The 14,962-nt window shown below is 68.6% G+C and overlaps 1 protein-coding gene across 2 annotated transcripts in view; it reads left to right on the top strand.

Annotated features, from left to right (window-relative positions):
- The window catches only part of MED12 (mediator complex subunit 12), a 95,328-nt gene that overhangs the window by 31,784 nt on the left and 48,582 nt on the right, over positions 1-14,962 (top strand). For both annotated transcript variants that reach the window (XM_089781764.1, XM_089781763.1), the window contains exon 26: positions 2,023-2,186. In XM_089781764.1, coding sequence (XP_089637890.1) covers positions 2,023-2,186 — 164 coding nt within the window. The remainder of the gene's footprint in view (positions 1-2,022; positions 2,187-14,962) is intronic.

Genomic DNA, 14,962 nt, shown 5'->3' with positions numbered 1-14,962 from the left:
GGGCTGGGCGCGGGGAGGGCCTGTGCTGGTCTCTGGGGGCGTGGGCTGGGCGCGGGGAGGGCCCGTGCTGGTCTCTGGGGGCGTGGGGCGGGGGCTGGGCACGGGGAGGGCCTGCGCTGGTCTCTGGGGGCGGGGGCTGGGCGCGGGGAGGGCCTGTGCTGGTCTCTGGGGGCGTGGGGCGGGGGCTGGGCACGGGGAGGGCCTGCGCTGGTCTCTGGGGGCGGGGGCTGGGCGCGGGGAGGGCCCGTGCTGGTCTCTGGGGGCGTGGGGCGGGGGCTGGGCACGGGGAGGGCCTGCGCTGGTCTCTGGGGGCGGGGGCTGGGCGCGGGGAGGGCCTGCGCTGGTCTCTGGGGGCGGGTGCGGGGGCTGGGTGCGGGGAGGGCCTGCGCTGGTCTCTGGGGGCGGGGGGCGGGGGCTGGGCGCGGGGAGGGCCTGCGCTGGTCTCTGGGGGCGGGGGGCGGGGGCTGGGCGCGGGGAGGGCCTGCGCTGGTCTCTGGGGGCGGGGGGCGGGGGCTGGGCGCGGGGAGGGCCTGCGCTGGTCTCTGGGGGCGGGTGCGGGGGCTGGGCGCGGGGAGGGCCCGCGCTGGTCTCTGGGGGCGTGGGGCGGGGGCTGGGCACGGGGAGGGCCTGCGCTGGTCTCTGGGGGCGGGGGGCGGGGGCTGGGCGCGGGGAGGGCCTGCGCTGGTCTCTGGGGGCGGGGGGCGGGGGCTGGGCGCGGGGAGGGCCTGTGCTGGGCTCTGGGGGCGTGGGGCGGGGGCTGGGCGCGGGGAGGGCCTGCGCTGGTCTCTGGGGGCGGGGGCTGGGCGCGGGGAGGGCCTGTGCTGGGCTCTGGGGGCGTGGGGCGGGGGCTGGGCGCGGGGAGGGCCTGTGCTGGGCTCTGGGGGCGGGGGCGGGGGCTGGGCGCGGGGAGGGCCCGTGCTGGTCTCTGGGGGCGTGGGGCGGGGGCTGGGCACGGGGAGGGCCTGCGCTGGTCTCTGGGGGCGGGGGCTGGGCGCGGGGAGGGCCTGCGCTGGTCTCTGGGGGCGGGGGCTGGGCGCGGGGAGGGCCTGTGCTGGTCTCTGGGGGCGTGGGGCGGGGGCTGGGCACGGGGAGGGCCTGCGCTGGTCTCTGGGGGCGGGGGCTGGGCGCGGGGAGGGCCCGTGCTGGTCTCTGGGGGCGTGGGGCGGGGGCTGGGCACGGGGAGGGCCTGCGCTGGTCTCTGGGGGCGGGGGCTGGGCGCGGGGAGGGCCTGCGCTGGTCTCTGGGGGCGGGTGCGGGGGCTGGGTGCGGGGAGGGCCTGCGCTGGTCTCTGGGGGCGGGGGGCGGGGGCTGGGCGCGGGGAGGGCCTGCGCTGGTCTCTGGGGGCGGGGGGCGGGGGCTGGGCGCGGGGAGGGCCTGCGCTGGTCTCTGGGGGCGGGGGCTGGGCGCGGGGAGGGCCTGCGCTGGTCTCTGGGGGCGGGTGCGGGGGCTGGGCGCGGGGAGGGCCCGCGCTGGTCTCTGGGGGCGTGGGGCGGGGGCTGGGCACGGGGAGGGCCTGCGCTGGTCTCTGGGGGCGGGGGGCGGGGGCTGGGCGCGGGGAGGGCCTGCGCTGGTCTCTGGGGGCGGGGGGCGGGGGCTGGGCGCGGGGAGGGCCTGCGCTGGTCTCTGGGGGCGGGGGTGGGGGCTGGGCGCGGGGAGGGCCCGTGCTGGTCTCTGGGGGCGGGGGCTGGGCACGGGGAGGGCCTGCGCTGGTCTCTGGGGGCGGGGGGCGGGGGCTGGGCGCGGGGAGGGCCTGCGCTGGTCTCTGGGGGCGGGGGGCGGGGGCTGGGCGCGGGGAGGGCCTGCGCTGGTCTCTGGGGGCGGGTGCGGGGGCTGGGCGCGGGGAGGGCCCGCGCTGGTCTCTGGGGGCGGGTGCGGGGGCTGGGTGCGAGGAGGGCCCGCGCTGGTCTCTGGGGCCGTGGGGTGGGGCCCAGGCTGGTCTCGGGCCGGGGGGAGGTTTCAGTGCAGAGTGTGCTGTGGGGCTGGCTCTGGCTGCACTGAGTGGCCCTTCCCCTCTGGCTGCAGGGGACGCGGAGCTGAAGGGCTCTGGCTTCTCCCACCCTGGCGGCGTGGACGACCTTATGGAGGACGAGCTGGGTGCCAAGAAGTCTGCTGGCCGGACAGTGTCCATAGAGACAGCCAGCCTGGATATCTATGCCAAGTACGTCCTGCGGAGCATCTGCCAGCAGGTAAATGTGCCTCCCGCCCGCATGGCGCATGTTCTGCCGTTGAAGGCAGCCGAGCACGGCTCACCGCACGTGAGCTGCTGCCCAGAGCTGGCTGGAGCGGCGTGTGCCGCGGGGCTCGCGCACGGCCACCGGGCCATGGCCCAGCTGAGATGGGCTCTGCCGCCCCAAGCCGCGCTCCGGGGCAGAGGGTGACGTGAAGCGGCACAGGTGGCTCTTGCGTCTCAGCTTGGGACGTTCCTGGTCGCTCAGCCAGCGTGGCTCCCTGCACCTTGGGCTTCTGTGGGGTGTCGGAGAGCTGCTGACTTCTGATGTGCCCTTCGAAGGGTCCTGGCTCTCGTGTGACAGCGCCTTGGGCAGCAGCCAGGCCTGTGCTGCCAAGAGCCACCTGCCCTTCTCCACTGTGCTCGCACGTCCTGACGCCCCGAGACACGAGGGCCTGAGGAGGGGCTCTCACCAGCAGGGGCCTTGCAGGCTGGGTGCAGCAAGGGAGGCTCAGCCCGTGTCTGGTAGACCAGCGGTTCCCTTTCTAAGACCTGGCGCGCCGTGGTGCTAGCGTGGCTGTGCCCTTTCCCAGAGCTGGCGGCCGTGGTGCTGGCGTGGCTGTGCCCTTTCCCAGAGCTGGCGGCCGTGGTGCTGGCGTGGCCGTGCCCTTTCCCAGAGCTGGCGGCCGTGGTGCTGGCGTGGCCGTGCCCTTTCCCAGAGCTGGCGGCCGTGGTGCTGGCGTGGCCGTGCCTTTTCCCAGAGCTGGCGGCCGTGGTGCTGGCGTGGCCGTGCCCTTTCCCAGAGCTGGCGGCCGTGGTGCTGGCGTGGCTGTGCCCTTTCCCAGAGCTGGCGGCCGTGGTGCTGGCGTGGCCGTGCCCTTTCCCAGAGCTGGCGGCCGTGGTGCTGGCGTGGCCGTGCCCTTTCCCAGAGCTGGCGGCCGTGGTGCTGGCGTGGCTGTGCCCTTTCCCAGAGCTGGCGGCCGTGGTGCTGGCGTGGCCGTGCCCTTTCCCAGAGCTGGCGGCCGTGGTGCTGGCGTGGCCGTGCCCTTTCCCAGAGCTGGCGGCCGTGGTGCTGGCGTGGCTGTGCCCTTTCCCAGAGCTGGCGGCCGTGGTGCTGGCGTGGCTGTGCCCTTTCCCAGAGCTGGCGGCTGTGGTGCTGGCGTGGCTGTGCCCTTTCCCAGAGCTGGCGGCTGTGGTGCTGGCGTGGCTGTGCCCTTTCCCAGAGCTGGCGGCCGTGGTGCTGGCGTGGCCGTGCCCTTTCCCAGAGCTGGCGGCCGTGGTGCTGGCGTGGCCGTGCCTTTTCCCAGAGCTGGCGGCCGTGGTGCTGGCGTGGCCGTGCCCTTTCCCAGAGCTGGCGGCCGTGGTGCTGGCGTGGCTGTGCCCTTTCCCAGAGCTGGCGGCCGTGGTGCTGGCGTGGCCGTGCCCTTTCCCAGAGCTGGCGGCCGTGGTGCTGGCGTGGCCGTGCCCTTTCCCAGAGCTGGCGGCCGTGGTGCTGGCGTGGCTGTGCCCTTTCCCAGAGCTGGCGGCCGTGGTGCTGGCGTGGCCGTGCCCTTTCCCAGAGCTGGCGGCCGTGGTGCTGGCGTGGCCGTGCCCTTTCCCAGAGCTGGCGGCCGTGGTGCTGGCGTGGCTGTGCCCTTTCCCAGAGCTGGCGGCCGTGGTGCTGGCGTGGCTGTGCCCTTTCCCAGAGCTGGCGGCTGTGGTGCTGGCGTGGCTGTGCCCTTTCCCAGAGCTGGCGGCTGTGGTGCTGGCGTGGCTGTGCCCTTTCCCAGAGCTGGCGGCCGTGGTGCTGGCGTGGCCGTGCCCTTTCCCAGAGCTGGCGGCCGTGGTGCTGGTGTGGCTGTGCCCTTTCCCAGAGCTGGCGGCCGTGGTGCTGGCGTGGCTGTGCCCTTTCCCAGAGCTGGCGGCCGTGGTGCTGGCGTGGCCGTGCCCTTTCCCAGAGCTGGCGGCCGTGGTGCTGGCGTGGCCGTGCCCTTTCCCAGAGCTGGCGGCCGTGGTGCTGGCGTGGCTGTGCCCTTTCCCAGAGCTGGCGGCCGTGGTGCTGGCGTGGCTGTGCCCTTTCCCAGAGCTGGCGGCCGTGGTGCTGGCGTGGCCGTGCCCTTTCCCAGAGCTGGCGGCCGTGGTGCTGGCGTGGCCGTGCCCTTTCCCAGAGCTGGCGGCCGTGGTGCTGGCGTGGCTGTGCCCTTTCCCAGAGCTGGCGGCCGTGGTGCTGGCGTGGCTTTTCCACTTGAACGTCTTCTGAATGAGACCTTCAGCCAGTGGATTTCAGTCCTGGGCACGTGCTGAGAGCTGAGAGCGTCCAGCTGTTTCCCTCCATTGCTTTGCTTTGCCATAGAATCATAGGACTGGAAGGGACCTCAAGAGGTCATCGAGTCCAGCCCCCCGCCCTCAAGGCAGGACCAAGCTCCGTCTACACCATCCCTGACAGATGTCTATCTAACCTGTTCTTAAATATCTCCAGAGAGGGAGATTCCACCACCTCCCTTGGCAATTTATTCCAATATTTGACCACCCTGACAGTTAGGAATTTTTTCCTAATGTCCAATCTAAACCTCCCCTGCTGCACTTTAAGCCCATTACTCCTTGTCCTGTCCTCAGAAACCAAGAGGAACAAATTTTCTCCTTCCTCCTTGTGACACCCTCTTAGGGTATGTCTACACTAGAAAGTTAGTTCGAACTAACGGACGTTAGTTCGAACTAACTTTCCTATGCGCTACACTAGCGCTCCGCTAGTTCGAATTTGAATCGAACTAGCGGAGCGCTTAGTTCGAACTAGGTAAACCTCATTTTACGAGGACTAACGCCTAGTTCGAACTAGCTAGTTCGAACTAAGGGCTGTGTAGCCCTTTAGTTCGAACTAGTGGGAGGCTAGCCCTCCCCAGGTTTCCCTGGTGGCCACTCTGGCCAACACCAGGGAAACTCTATGCCCCCCTCCCGGCCCCGGACCCCTTAAAGGGGCACGGGCTGGCTACGGTGCCCGTGCCAGGTGCAAGCCTGCCAGCACCCAGCTAGCAGACCCTGCACCTGGCACGGCACAGAGCCACCCACCCGATGCCCCCCAGCCCACCCCCTCTTGCCGGGACCAGGCTGGCGGCTCCCGGGAGCTTGCCCTGGACCGCAAGAGGCGGGCACCTTCCTGGGCTAGTGCGGACATCGTGGACCTTGTCCACGATCTCCGCACTAGGCACAGGAAAGTGGCCGTCTAGGGCAGGAGAGCTGCCAGCCTGGCCACCCAGGACCAGGTGTGCATGAAAATCAAGGGGGTCCACTGAGACCCCCGACACTGAGCCCTGAGCTTACAATGGCCGTCCTGGGTCAGACCAAAGGTCCATCTAGCCCAGTAGCCTGTCTGCCCACAGCGGCCAACCCTAGGGACCCTGGAGGGGATGGACCGAAGACAATGACCAAGCCATTTGTCTCGTGCCATCCCTCTCCAGCCTTCCACAAACTTTGGGCAGGGACACCACTCCTACCCCCTGGCTAAGACCACTCCATGGACCCAACCTCCATGACTTGATCTCACTTCCCTTTAAACTCTGTTCTAGTTGTAGCCTTCACAGCCTCCTGCAGCAAGGAGTTCCACAGGTTAACTATTTGCTTTGTCAAGAACAACTTTCTCTTACTAGTTTCAAGCCTGCTACCCATTCCTTTCCTTTGGTGTCCTCTAGTCCTTCTTTATGGGATCTCAGGAAGAACTTTTCTGAATGCACCCTCTCCACCCAACCCCTGCTTTTACAGACTTCTATCCTGTCCCCCCTCCGTCTCCTCTTTTCTAAGCTGAACAGTCCCAGTCTCTGTAGCCTCTCTTCATCTGGGACCTGTTCCCAACCCCTGATCATGTTAGTTGCCCTCCCCTCTCCCAGCCTTTCTCTTCCCCTCTCCCACCTCCTTTTCCCAGTCTCCCCCAGTTTTTTTCAATAAAGACAGAGTCAATGTTGGAAGAAACGTTATCTTTATTTTGTACATCAAGAAGAAGGGGGGCTAGGGAAGGGCAAGTGGAAGGAGGTGAGGGAGGAATGGGGTACGAGCCCCCGATGGGGAGGACTGGGCTGGCTCTGCGGGCTTCTGGGGGTGGAAGCTCTCCTGCAGCCCCCCAATTACTCCCTCTCCCCAGATGGCAGCCTGCGGCAAGTGCAGCCGGGCTGATGGCCGAGTGGTGTGATGTGCCCAGTGTGGGCACTCAGGGCACTCCAAGCCAGAACTTCTTTGCAAGCGGGGCACCCCTTAGAACTGTGTGTCCGGGGTGGGGGTCGGGACCCTTTAAGCGCAGCCCTCGGCTAGCCTGAGACTGCATCTCCATGCTCTAAGTCCTCCTTTTATGCCCTGCCGGCACTGCTTCCGGCCATCCTTAAGCCCTGTTCAGAGTCCACTCAATGTGGACTTACTAGTTCGAACTAGCAAAACGCTAGTTCGAACTAGTTTTTAGTTCTAGATGCGTTAGTTCGAACTAGCTTAGTTCGAATTAACTAATTCGAACTAAGTTAGTTCGAACTAGCGCTGTAGTGTAGACGTACCCCCAGATATTTGAAAACCGCTATCATGTCCCCCCTTAATCTTCTTTTTTCCAAACTAAACAAGCCCAGTTCATGAAGCCTGGCTTCATAGGTCATGTTCTCTAGACCTTTAATCATTCTTGTCGCTCTTCTCTGTACCCTTTCCAATTTCTCCACATCTTTCTTGAAATGTGGCGCCCAGAACTGGACACAGTACTCCAGCTGAGGCCTAACTAGTGCAGAGTAGAGCGGCAGAATGACTTCACGAGTTTTGCTTACAACACACCTGTTGATACAACCTAGAATCATATTTGCTTTTTTTGCAACAGCATCACACTGTTGACTCATATTCAACTTGTGGTCCACTATGACCCCTAGATCCCTTTCCGCCATGCTCCTTCCTAGACAGTCGCTTCCCATCTTGTATGTATGGAACTGATTGTTCCTTCCTAAGTGGAGCACTTTGCATTTCTCTTTATTAAACCTCATCCTGTTTACCTCTGAACATTTCTCTAACTTGCTAAGGTCATTTTGAATTATGTCCCTATCCTCCAAAGAAGTCGCAACCCCACCCAGTTTGGTATCATCTGCAAACTTAATAAGCGTACTCTCTATCCCAATATCTACATCATTGATGAAGATATTGAACAGTACGGGTCCCAAAACAGACCCTTGAGGAACTCCACTTGTTATCCCTTTCCAGCAGGATTTAGCACCGTTAACAACAACTCTCTGACTACGGTTATCCAGCCAATTATGCACCCACCTTATCGTGGCCCTATCTAAGTTATATTTGCCTAGTTTATCAATAAGAATATCATGCGAGACCGTATCAAATGGCAAACTCCTTTACGTGTGTGAGCGCCCTAGGTCAGCCCCTTGTCCCGTCCCTTGCGGTCTGGTTGAACAGTTCCGGGATGTGCCCAGCCCTTCCCGCCCATTTGAGCCACTGCTCTTGTGTGCGTGAGGCAGGCCTGACGTCTGGCTTGGAGCTGAAGCTGCGCTGCGCTCTTGCATGGCTCTTGGATTCCCCAAAGCCAGAGGGACGCTGCGCACAGGGGTCAGTCGTGTCCCGGCTGGAACGCGCGTCTGCTGAGCTGGTCCTAGGGGCTGGCAGTGCGCCGCGACGGCCGGAGTGCTGCTCATTGAACTGGGTCCGTGTTAGCTTAAGCTCACATGGAACCGCGGAACTGATTGGTCGGGATTTTACATCCCTAGTTTGTCCTCTGCCAGCCCAGGCCTTGGCTGCGTGCCCCCAGCACTAGGAGCCTGGGTACCAACCGAGCCGTGGGAGTGCTCGTTCGGGGACATCGCTCAGCCTGTCCGGGCGCCAGCTGCTGGCTCCGTGACTCTGCTCTGACCTCCCGTGCACAGCACCTCCGCTTTGGAGTGCCCCTCCGAACGCCCGTCCCGTGGGCCCACGTGCAGGCTCTGCAGGCCAGCAGGCCGCGCCCAGTCGCTGGGGGGCCGGAGCCGTTCTGGCTGCAAGTCTGGCGGGAGCAGGACTCTGGGTGGGAGTGTTGGTCCTGGAGACACTCGATCTCTCAGCAGGAGCGCAGGGGCGCAGGAGGGAGCGTGGATGCTTGTCCCGCGCCGGGGAGAAGGCAGGCGCTGTTGTATCGAATGTCGGGTGAACGGCGTCCCATGGTTGCACAGGCGGGGGGTAGCTGGGCTTGTCAGGCGGCCCAGGGAACGGGAGGAGGGCTCGCTGCGGAGCTCTGGGCTGTGGCTGCTGGGTTTTCAGTGGCCCCGGGCAGGAGGGAGCGAACCTGTGCTCCCCTTGCAGGAGTGGGTGGGGGGGGGCCCTGGTGCTGTCGGGCGTGGGCTGACCCTCCCCTGTGCTCCCCTTGCAGGAGTGGGGGGGCCCTGGTGCTGTCGGGCGTGTGCTGACCCTCCCCTGTGCTCCCCTTGCAGGAGTAGGTGGGGGGGGCCCTGGTGCTGTCGGGCGTGTGCTGACCCTCCCCTGTGCTCCCCTTGCAGGAGTGGGTGGGGGGCCCTGGTGCTGTCGGGCGTGTGCTGACCCTCCCCTGTGCTCCCCTTGCAGGAGTGGGGGGGGGGGCCCTGGTGCTGTCGGGCGTGTGCTGACCCCCCCTGTGCTCCCCTTGCAGGAGTAGGTGGGGGGGGCCCTGGTACTGTCGGGCGTGCGCTGACCCTCCCCTGTGCTCCCCTTGCAGGAGTGGGTGGGGGGGCCCTGGTGCTGTCGGGCGTGTGCTGACCCTCCCCTGTGCTCCCCTTGCAGGAGTGGGTGGGGGGCCCTGGTGCTGTCGGGCGTGTGCTGACCCTCCCCTGTGCTCCCCTTGCAGGAGTGGGTGGGGGGGCCCTGGTGCTGTCGGGCGTGTGCTGACCCTCCCCTGTGCTCCCCTTGCAGGAGTGGGTGGGTGGGGGGCCCTGGTGCTGTCGGGCGTGTGCTGACCCTCCCCTGTGCTCCCCTTGCAGGAGTGGGTGGGGGCCCTGGTGCTGTCGGGCGTGTGCTGACCCTCCCCTGTGCTCCCCTTGCAGGAGTGGGTGGGGGGCCCTGGTGCTGTCGGGCGTGTGCTGACCCTCCCCTGTGCTCCCCTTGCAGGAGTGGGGGGGGGGGCCCTGGTGCTGTCGGGCGTGTGCTGACCCTCCCCTGTGCTCCCCTTGCAGGAGTGGGTGGGGGCCCTGGTGCTGTCGGGCGTGTGCTGACCCTCCCCTGTGCTCCCCTTGCAGGAGTGGGTGGGGGCCCTGGTGCTGTCGGGCGTGTGCTGACCCTCCCCTGTGCTCCCCTTGCAGGAGTGGGTGGGGGGGGGCCCTGGTGCTGTCGGGCGTGTGCTGACCCTCCCCTGTGCTCCCCTTGCAGGAGTGGGTGGGGGGCCCTGGTGCTGTCGGGCGTGTGCTGACCCTCCCCTGTGCTCCCCTTGCAGGAGTGGGTGGGGGGGCCTGGTGCTGTCGGGCGTGTGCTGACCCTCCCCTGTGCTCCCCTTGCAGGAGTAGGTGGGGGGGGCCCTGGTACTGTCGGGCGTGCGCTGACCCTCCCCTGTGCTCCCCTTGCAGGAGTGGGTGGGGGGCCCTGGTGCTGTCGGGCGTGCGCTGACCCTCCCCTGTGCTCCCCTTGCAGGAGTGGGGTGGGGGGGGCCCTGGTGCTGTCGGGCGTGTGCTGACCCTCCCCTGTGCTCCCCTTGCAGGAGTGGGTGGGGGGCCCTGGTGCTGTCGGGCGTGTGCTGACCCTCCCCTGTGCTCCCCTTGCAGGAGTGGGTGGGGGCCCTGGTGCTGTCGGGCGTGTGCTGACCCTCCCCTGTGCTCCCCTTGCAGGAGTGGGGGGGGGCCCTGGTGCTGTCGGGCGTGTGCTGACCCTCCCCTGTGCTCCCCTTGCAGGAGTGGGTGGGGGCCCTGGTGCTGTCGGGCGTGTGCTGACCTTCCCCTGTGCTCCCCTTGCAGGAGTGGGTGGGGGGGGGCCCTGGTGCTGTCGGGCGTGTGCTGACCCTCCCCTGTGCTCCCCTTGCAGGAGTGGGTGGGGGCCCTGGTGCTGTCGGGCGTGCGCTGACCCTCCCCTGTGCTCCCCTTGCAGGAGTAGGTGGGGGGGCCCTGGTGCTGTCGGGCGTGTGCTGACCCTCCCCTGTGCTCCCCTTGCAGGAGTGGGTGGGGGGCCCTGGTGCTGTCGGGCGTGTGCTGACCCTCCCCTGTGCTCCCCTTGCAGGAGTGGGTGGGGGGCCCTGGTGCTGTCGGGCGTGTGCTGACCCTCCCCTGTGCTCCCCTTGCAGGAGTGGGTGGGGGGCCCTGGTGCTGTCGGGCGTGTGCTGACCCTCCCCTGTGCTCCCCTTGCAGGAGTGGGTGGGGGCCCTGGTGCTGTCGGGCGTGCGCTGACCCTCCCCTGTGCTCCCCTTGCAGGAGTGGGTGGGGGGCCCTGGTGCTGTCGGGCGTGTGCTGACCCTCCCCTGTGCTCCCCTTGCAGGAGTGGGTGGGGGGGCCTGGTGCTGTCGGGCGTGTGCTGACCCTCCCCTGTGCTCCCCTTGCAGGAGTGGGTGGGGGCCCTGGTGCTGTCGGGCGTGTGCTGACCCTCCCCTGTGCTCCCCTTGCAGGAGTGGGTGGGGGGGGGCCCTGGTGCTGTCGGGCGTGTGCTGACCCTCCCCTGTGCTCCCCTTGCAGGAGTGGGTGGGGGGCCCTGGTGCTGTCGGGCGTGCGCTGACCCTCCCCTGTGCTCCCCTTGCAGGAGTGGGTCGGGGGCCCTGGTGCTGTCGGGCGTGTGCTGACCCTCCCCTGTGCTCCCCTTGCAGGAGTGGGTGGGGGGGGACCTGGTGCTGTCGGGCGTGTGCTGACCCTCCCCTGTGCTCCCCTTGCAGGAGTGGGTGGGGGGCCTGGTGCTGTCGGGCGTGCGCTGACCCTCCCCTGTGCTCCCCTTGCAGGAGTGGGTGGGGGGCCCTGGTGCTGTCGGGCGTGTGCTGACCCCCCCTGTGCTCCCCTTGCAGGAGTGGGTGGGGGGCCCTGGTGCTGTCGGGCGTGTGCTGACCCTCCCCTGTGCTCCCCTTGCAGGAGTGGGTGGGGGGTCCTGGTGCTGTCGGGCGTGTGCTGACCCTCCCCTGTGCTCCCCTTGCAGGAGTGGGTGGGGGGCCCTGGTGCTGTCGGGCGTGCGCTGACCCTCCCCTGTGCTCCCCTTGCAGGAGTGGGTGGGGGGGCCCTGGTGCTGTCGGGCGTGTGCTGACCCTCCCCTGTGCTCCCCTTGCAGGAGTGGGTGGGGGGCCCTGGTGCTGTCGGGCGTGTGCTGACCCTCCCCTGTGCTCCCCTTGCAGGAGTGGGTGGGGGGCCCTGGTGCTGTCGGGCGTGTGCTGACCCTCCCCTGTGCTCCCCTTGCAGGAGTGGGTGGGGGGCCCTGGTGCTGTCGGGCGTGTGCTGACCCTCCCCTGTGCTCCCCTTGCAGGAGTGGGTGGGGGGCCCTGGTGCTGTCGGGCGTGTGCTGACCCTCCCCTGTGCTCCCCTTGCAGGAGTGGGTGGGGGGGGCCCTGGTGCTGTCGGGCGTGTGCTGACCCTCCCCTGTGCTCCCCTTGCAGGAGTGGGTGGGGGGGCCCTGGTGCTGTCGGGCGTGCGCTGACCCTCCCCTGTGCTCCCCTTGCAGGAGTGGGTGGGGTGGGGGGCCCTGGTGCTGTTGGGCGTGCGCTGACCCTCCCCTGTGCTCCCCTTGCAGGAGTGGGTGGGGGCCCTGGTGCTGTCGGGCGTGTGCTGACCCTCCCCTGTGCTCCCCTTGCAGGAGTGGGTGGGGGGGGCCCTGGTGCTGTCGGGCGTGTGCTGACCCTCCCCTGTGCTCCCCTTGCAGGAGTGGGTGGGGGGCCCTGGTGCTGTCGGGCGTGTGCTGACCCTCCCCTGTGCTCCCCTTGCAGGAGTGGGTGGGGGGCCCTGGTGCTGTCGGGCGTGTGCTGACCCTCCCCTGTGCTCCCCTTGCAGGAGTGGGTGGGGGGCCCTGGTGCTGTCGGGCGTGTGCTGACCCTCCCCTGTGCTCCCCTTGCAGGAGTGGGTGGGGGGGGGCCCTGGTGCTGTCGGGCGTGCGCTGACCCTCCCCTGTGCTCCCCTTGCAGGAGTGGGTGGGGGCCCTGGTGCTGTCGGGCGTGTGCTGACCCTCCCCTGTGCTCCCCTTGCAGGAGTGGGTGGGGGGCCCTGGTGCTGTCGGGCGTGTGCTGACCCTCCCCTGTGCTCCCCTTGCAGGAGTGGGTGGGGGGCCCTGGTGCTGTCGGGCGTGCGCTGACCCTCCCCTGTGCTCCCCTTGCAGGAGTGGGTGGGGGGTGCCTGGTGCTGTCGGGCGTGTGCTGACCCTCCCCTGTGCTCCCCTTGCAGGAGTGGGTGGGGGGCCCTGGTGCTGTCGGGCGTGTGCTGACCCTCCCCTGTGCTCCCCTTGCAGGAGTGGGTGGGGGGGCCCTGGTGCTGTCGGGCGTGTGCTGACCCTCCCCTGTGCTCCCCTTGCAGGAGTGGGTGGGGGGGCCCTGGTGCTGTCGGGCGTGCGCTGACCCTCCCCTGTGCTCCCCTTGCAGGAGTGGGTGGGGGGGGGCCCTGGTGCTGTCGGGCGTGTGCTGACCCTCCCCTGTGCTCCCCTTGCAGGAGTGGGTGGGGGGCCCTGGTGCTGTCGGGCGTGTGCTGACCCTCCCCTGTGCTCCCCTTGCAGGAGTGGGTGGGGGGGGCCCTGGTGCTGTCGGGCGTGCGCTGACCCTCCCCTGTGCTCCCCTTGCAGGAGTGGGTGGGGGGGGGCCCTGGTGCTGTCGGGCGTGTGCTGACCCTCCCCTGTGCTCCCCTTGCAGGAGTGGGTGGGGGGCCCTGGTGCTGTCGGGCGTGTGCTGACCCTCCCCTGTGCTCCCCTTGCAGGAGTGGGTGGGGGGGCCCTGGTGCTGTCGGGCGTGCGCTGACCCTCCCCTGTGCTCCCCTTGCAGGAGTGGGTGGGGGCCCTGGTGCTGTCGGGCGTGCACTGACCCTCCCCTGTGCTCCCCTTGCAGGAGTGGGTGGGGGGCCCTGGTGCTGTCGGGCGTGCGCTGACCCTCCCCTGTGCTCCCCTTGCAGGAGTGGGTGGGGGGCCCTGGTGCTGTCGGGCGTGTGCTGACCCTCCCCTGTGCTCCCCTTGCAGGAGTGGGTGGGGGGCCCTGGTGCTGTCGGGCGTGTGCTGACCCTCCCCTGTGCTCCCCTTGCAGGAGTGGGTGGGGGGCCCTGGTGCTGTCGGGCGTGTGCTGACCCTCCCCTGTGCTCCCCTTGCAGGAGTGGGTGGGGGGGCCCTGGTGCTGTCGGGCGTGTGCTGACCCTCCCCTGTGCTCCCCTTGCAGGAGTGGGTGGGGGGGGCCTGGTGCTGTCGGGCGTGCGCTGACCCTCCCCTGTGCTCCCCTTGCAGGAGTGGGTGGGGGGGGCCCTGGTGCTGTCGGGCGTGTGCTGACCCTCCCCTGTGCTCCCCTTGCAGGAGTGGGTGGGGGGCCCTGGTGCTGTCGGGCGTGCGCTGACCCTCCCCTGTGCTCCCCTTGCAGGAGTGGGTGGGGGGCCCTGGTGCTGTCGGGCGTGTGCTGACCCTTCCCTGTGCTCCCCTTGCAGGAGTGGGTGGGGGGGGGCCCTGGTGCTGTCGGGCGTGTGCTGACCCTCCCCTGTGCTCCCCTTGCAGGAGTGGGTGGGGGGAGCCCTGGTGCTGTCGGGCGTGTGCTGACCCTCCCCTGTGCTCCCCTTGCAGGAGTGGGTGGGGGGGGGCCCTGGTGCTGTCGGGCGTGCGCTGACCCTCCCCTGTGCTCCCCTTGCAGGAGTGGGTGGGGGGCCCTGGTGCTGTCGGGCGTGTGCTGACCCTCCCCTGTGCTCCCCTTGCAGGAGTGGGTGGGGGCCCTGGTGCTGTCGGGCGTGTGCTGACCCTCCCCTGTGCTCCCCTTGCAGGAGTGGGTGGGGGGAGCCCTGGTGCTGTCGGGCGTGTGCTGACCCTCCCCTGTGCTCCCCTTGCAGGAGTGGGTGGGGGGGCCTGGTGCTGTGGGGCGTGCGCTGACCCTCCCCTGTGCTCCCCTTGCAGGAGTGGGTGGGGGGGTGCCTGGTGCTGTCGGGCGTGTGCTGACCCTCCCCTGTGCTCCCCTTGCAGGAGTGGGTGGGAGGCCCTGGTGCTGTCGGGCGTGTGCTGACCCTCCCCTTGCAGGAGTGGGTGGGGGGGGCCCTGCTGCTGTCGGGCGTGTGCTGACCCTCCCCTGTGCTCCCCTTGCAGGAGTGGGTGGGGGGCCCTGGTGCTGTCGGGCGTGTGCTGACCCTCCCCTGTGCTCCCCTTGCAGGAGTGGGTGGGGGGAGCCCTGGTGCTGTCGGGCGTGCGCTGACCCTCCCCTGTGCTCCCCTTGCAGGAGTGGGTGGGGGGCCCTGGTGCTGTCGGGCGTGCGCTGACCCTCCCCTGTGCTCCCCTTGCAGGAGTGGGTGCGGGGGGCCCTGGTGCTGTCGGGCGTGTGCTGACCCTCCCCTGTGCTCCCCTTGCAGGAGTGGGTGGGGGGCCTGGTGCTGTCGGGCGTGTGCTGACCCTCCCCTGTGCTCCCCTTGCAGGAGTGGGTGGGGGGGGCCCTGGTGCTGTCGGGCGTGTGCTGACCCTCCCCTGTGCTCCCCTTGCAGGAGTGGGGGGGGCCCTGGTACTGTCGGGCGTGCGCTGACCCTCCCCTGTGCTCCCCTTGCAGGAGTGGGTGGGGGGGTGCCTGGTGCTGTCGGGCGTGTGCTGACCCTCCCCTGTGCTCCCCTTGCAGGAGTGGGTGGGGGGGGGCCTGGTGCTGTCGGGCGTGCGCTGACCCTCCCCTGTGCTCCCCTTGCAGGAGTGGGTGGGGGGGCCTGGTGCTGTCGGGCGTGTGCTGACCCTCCCCTGTGCTCCCCTTGCAGG

Source organism: Pelodiscus sinensis, chromosome 13, assembly GCF_052426305.1.
Source record: "Pelodiscus sinensis isolate ZL-2025 chromosome 13, ASM5242630v1, whole genome shotgun sequence".
NCBI classification, from domain to species: Eukaryota; Metazoa; Chordata; order Testudines; family Trionychidae; genus Pelodiscus; species Pelodiscus sinensis.
The sequence above is the reverse complement of the archived record's forward strand: the minus strand, read 5'-3'. Positions and strand labels throughout refer to the sequence as shown.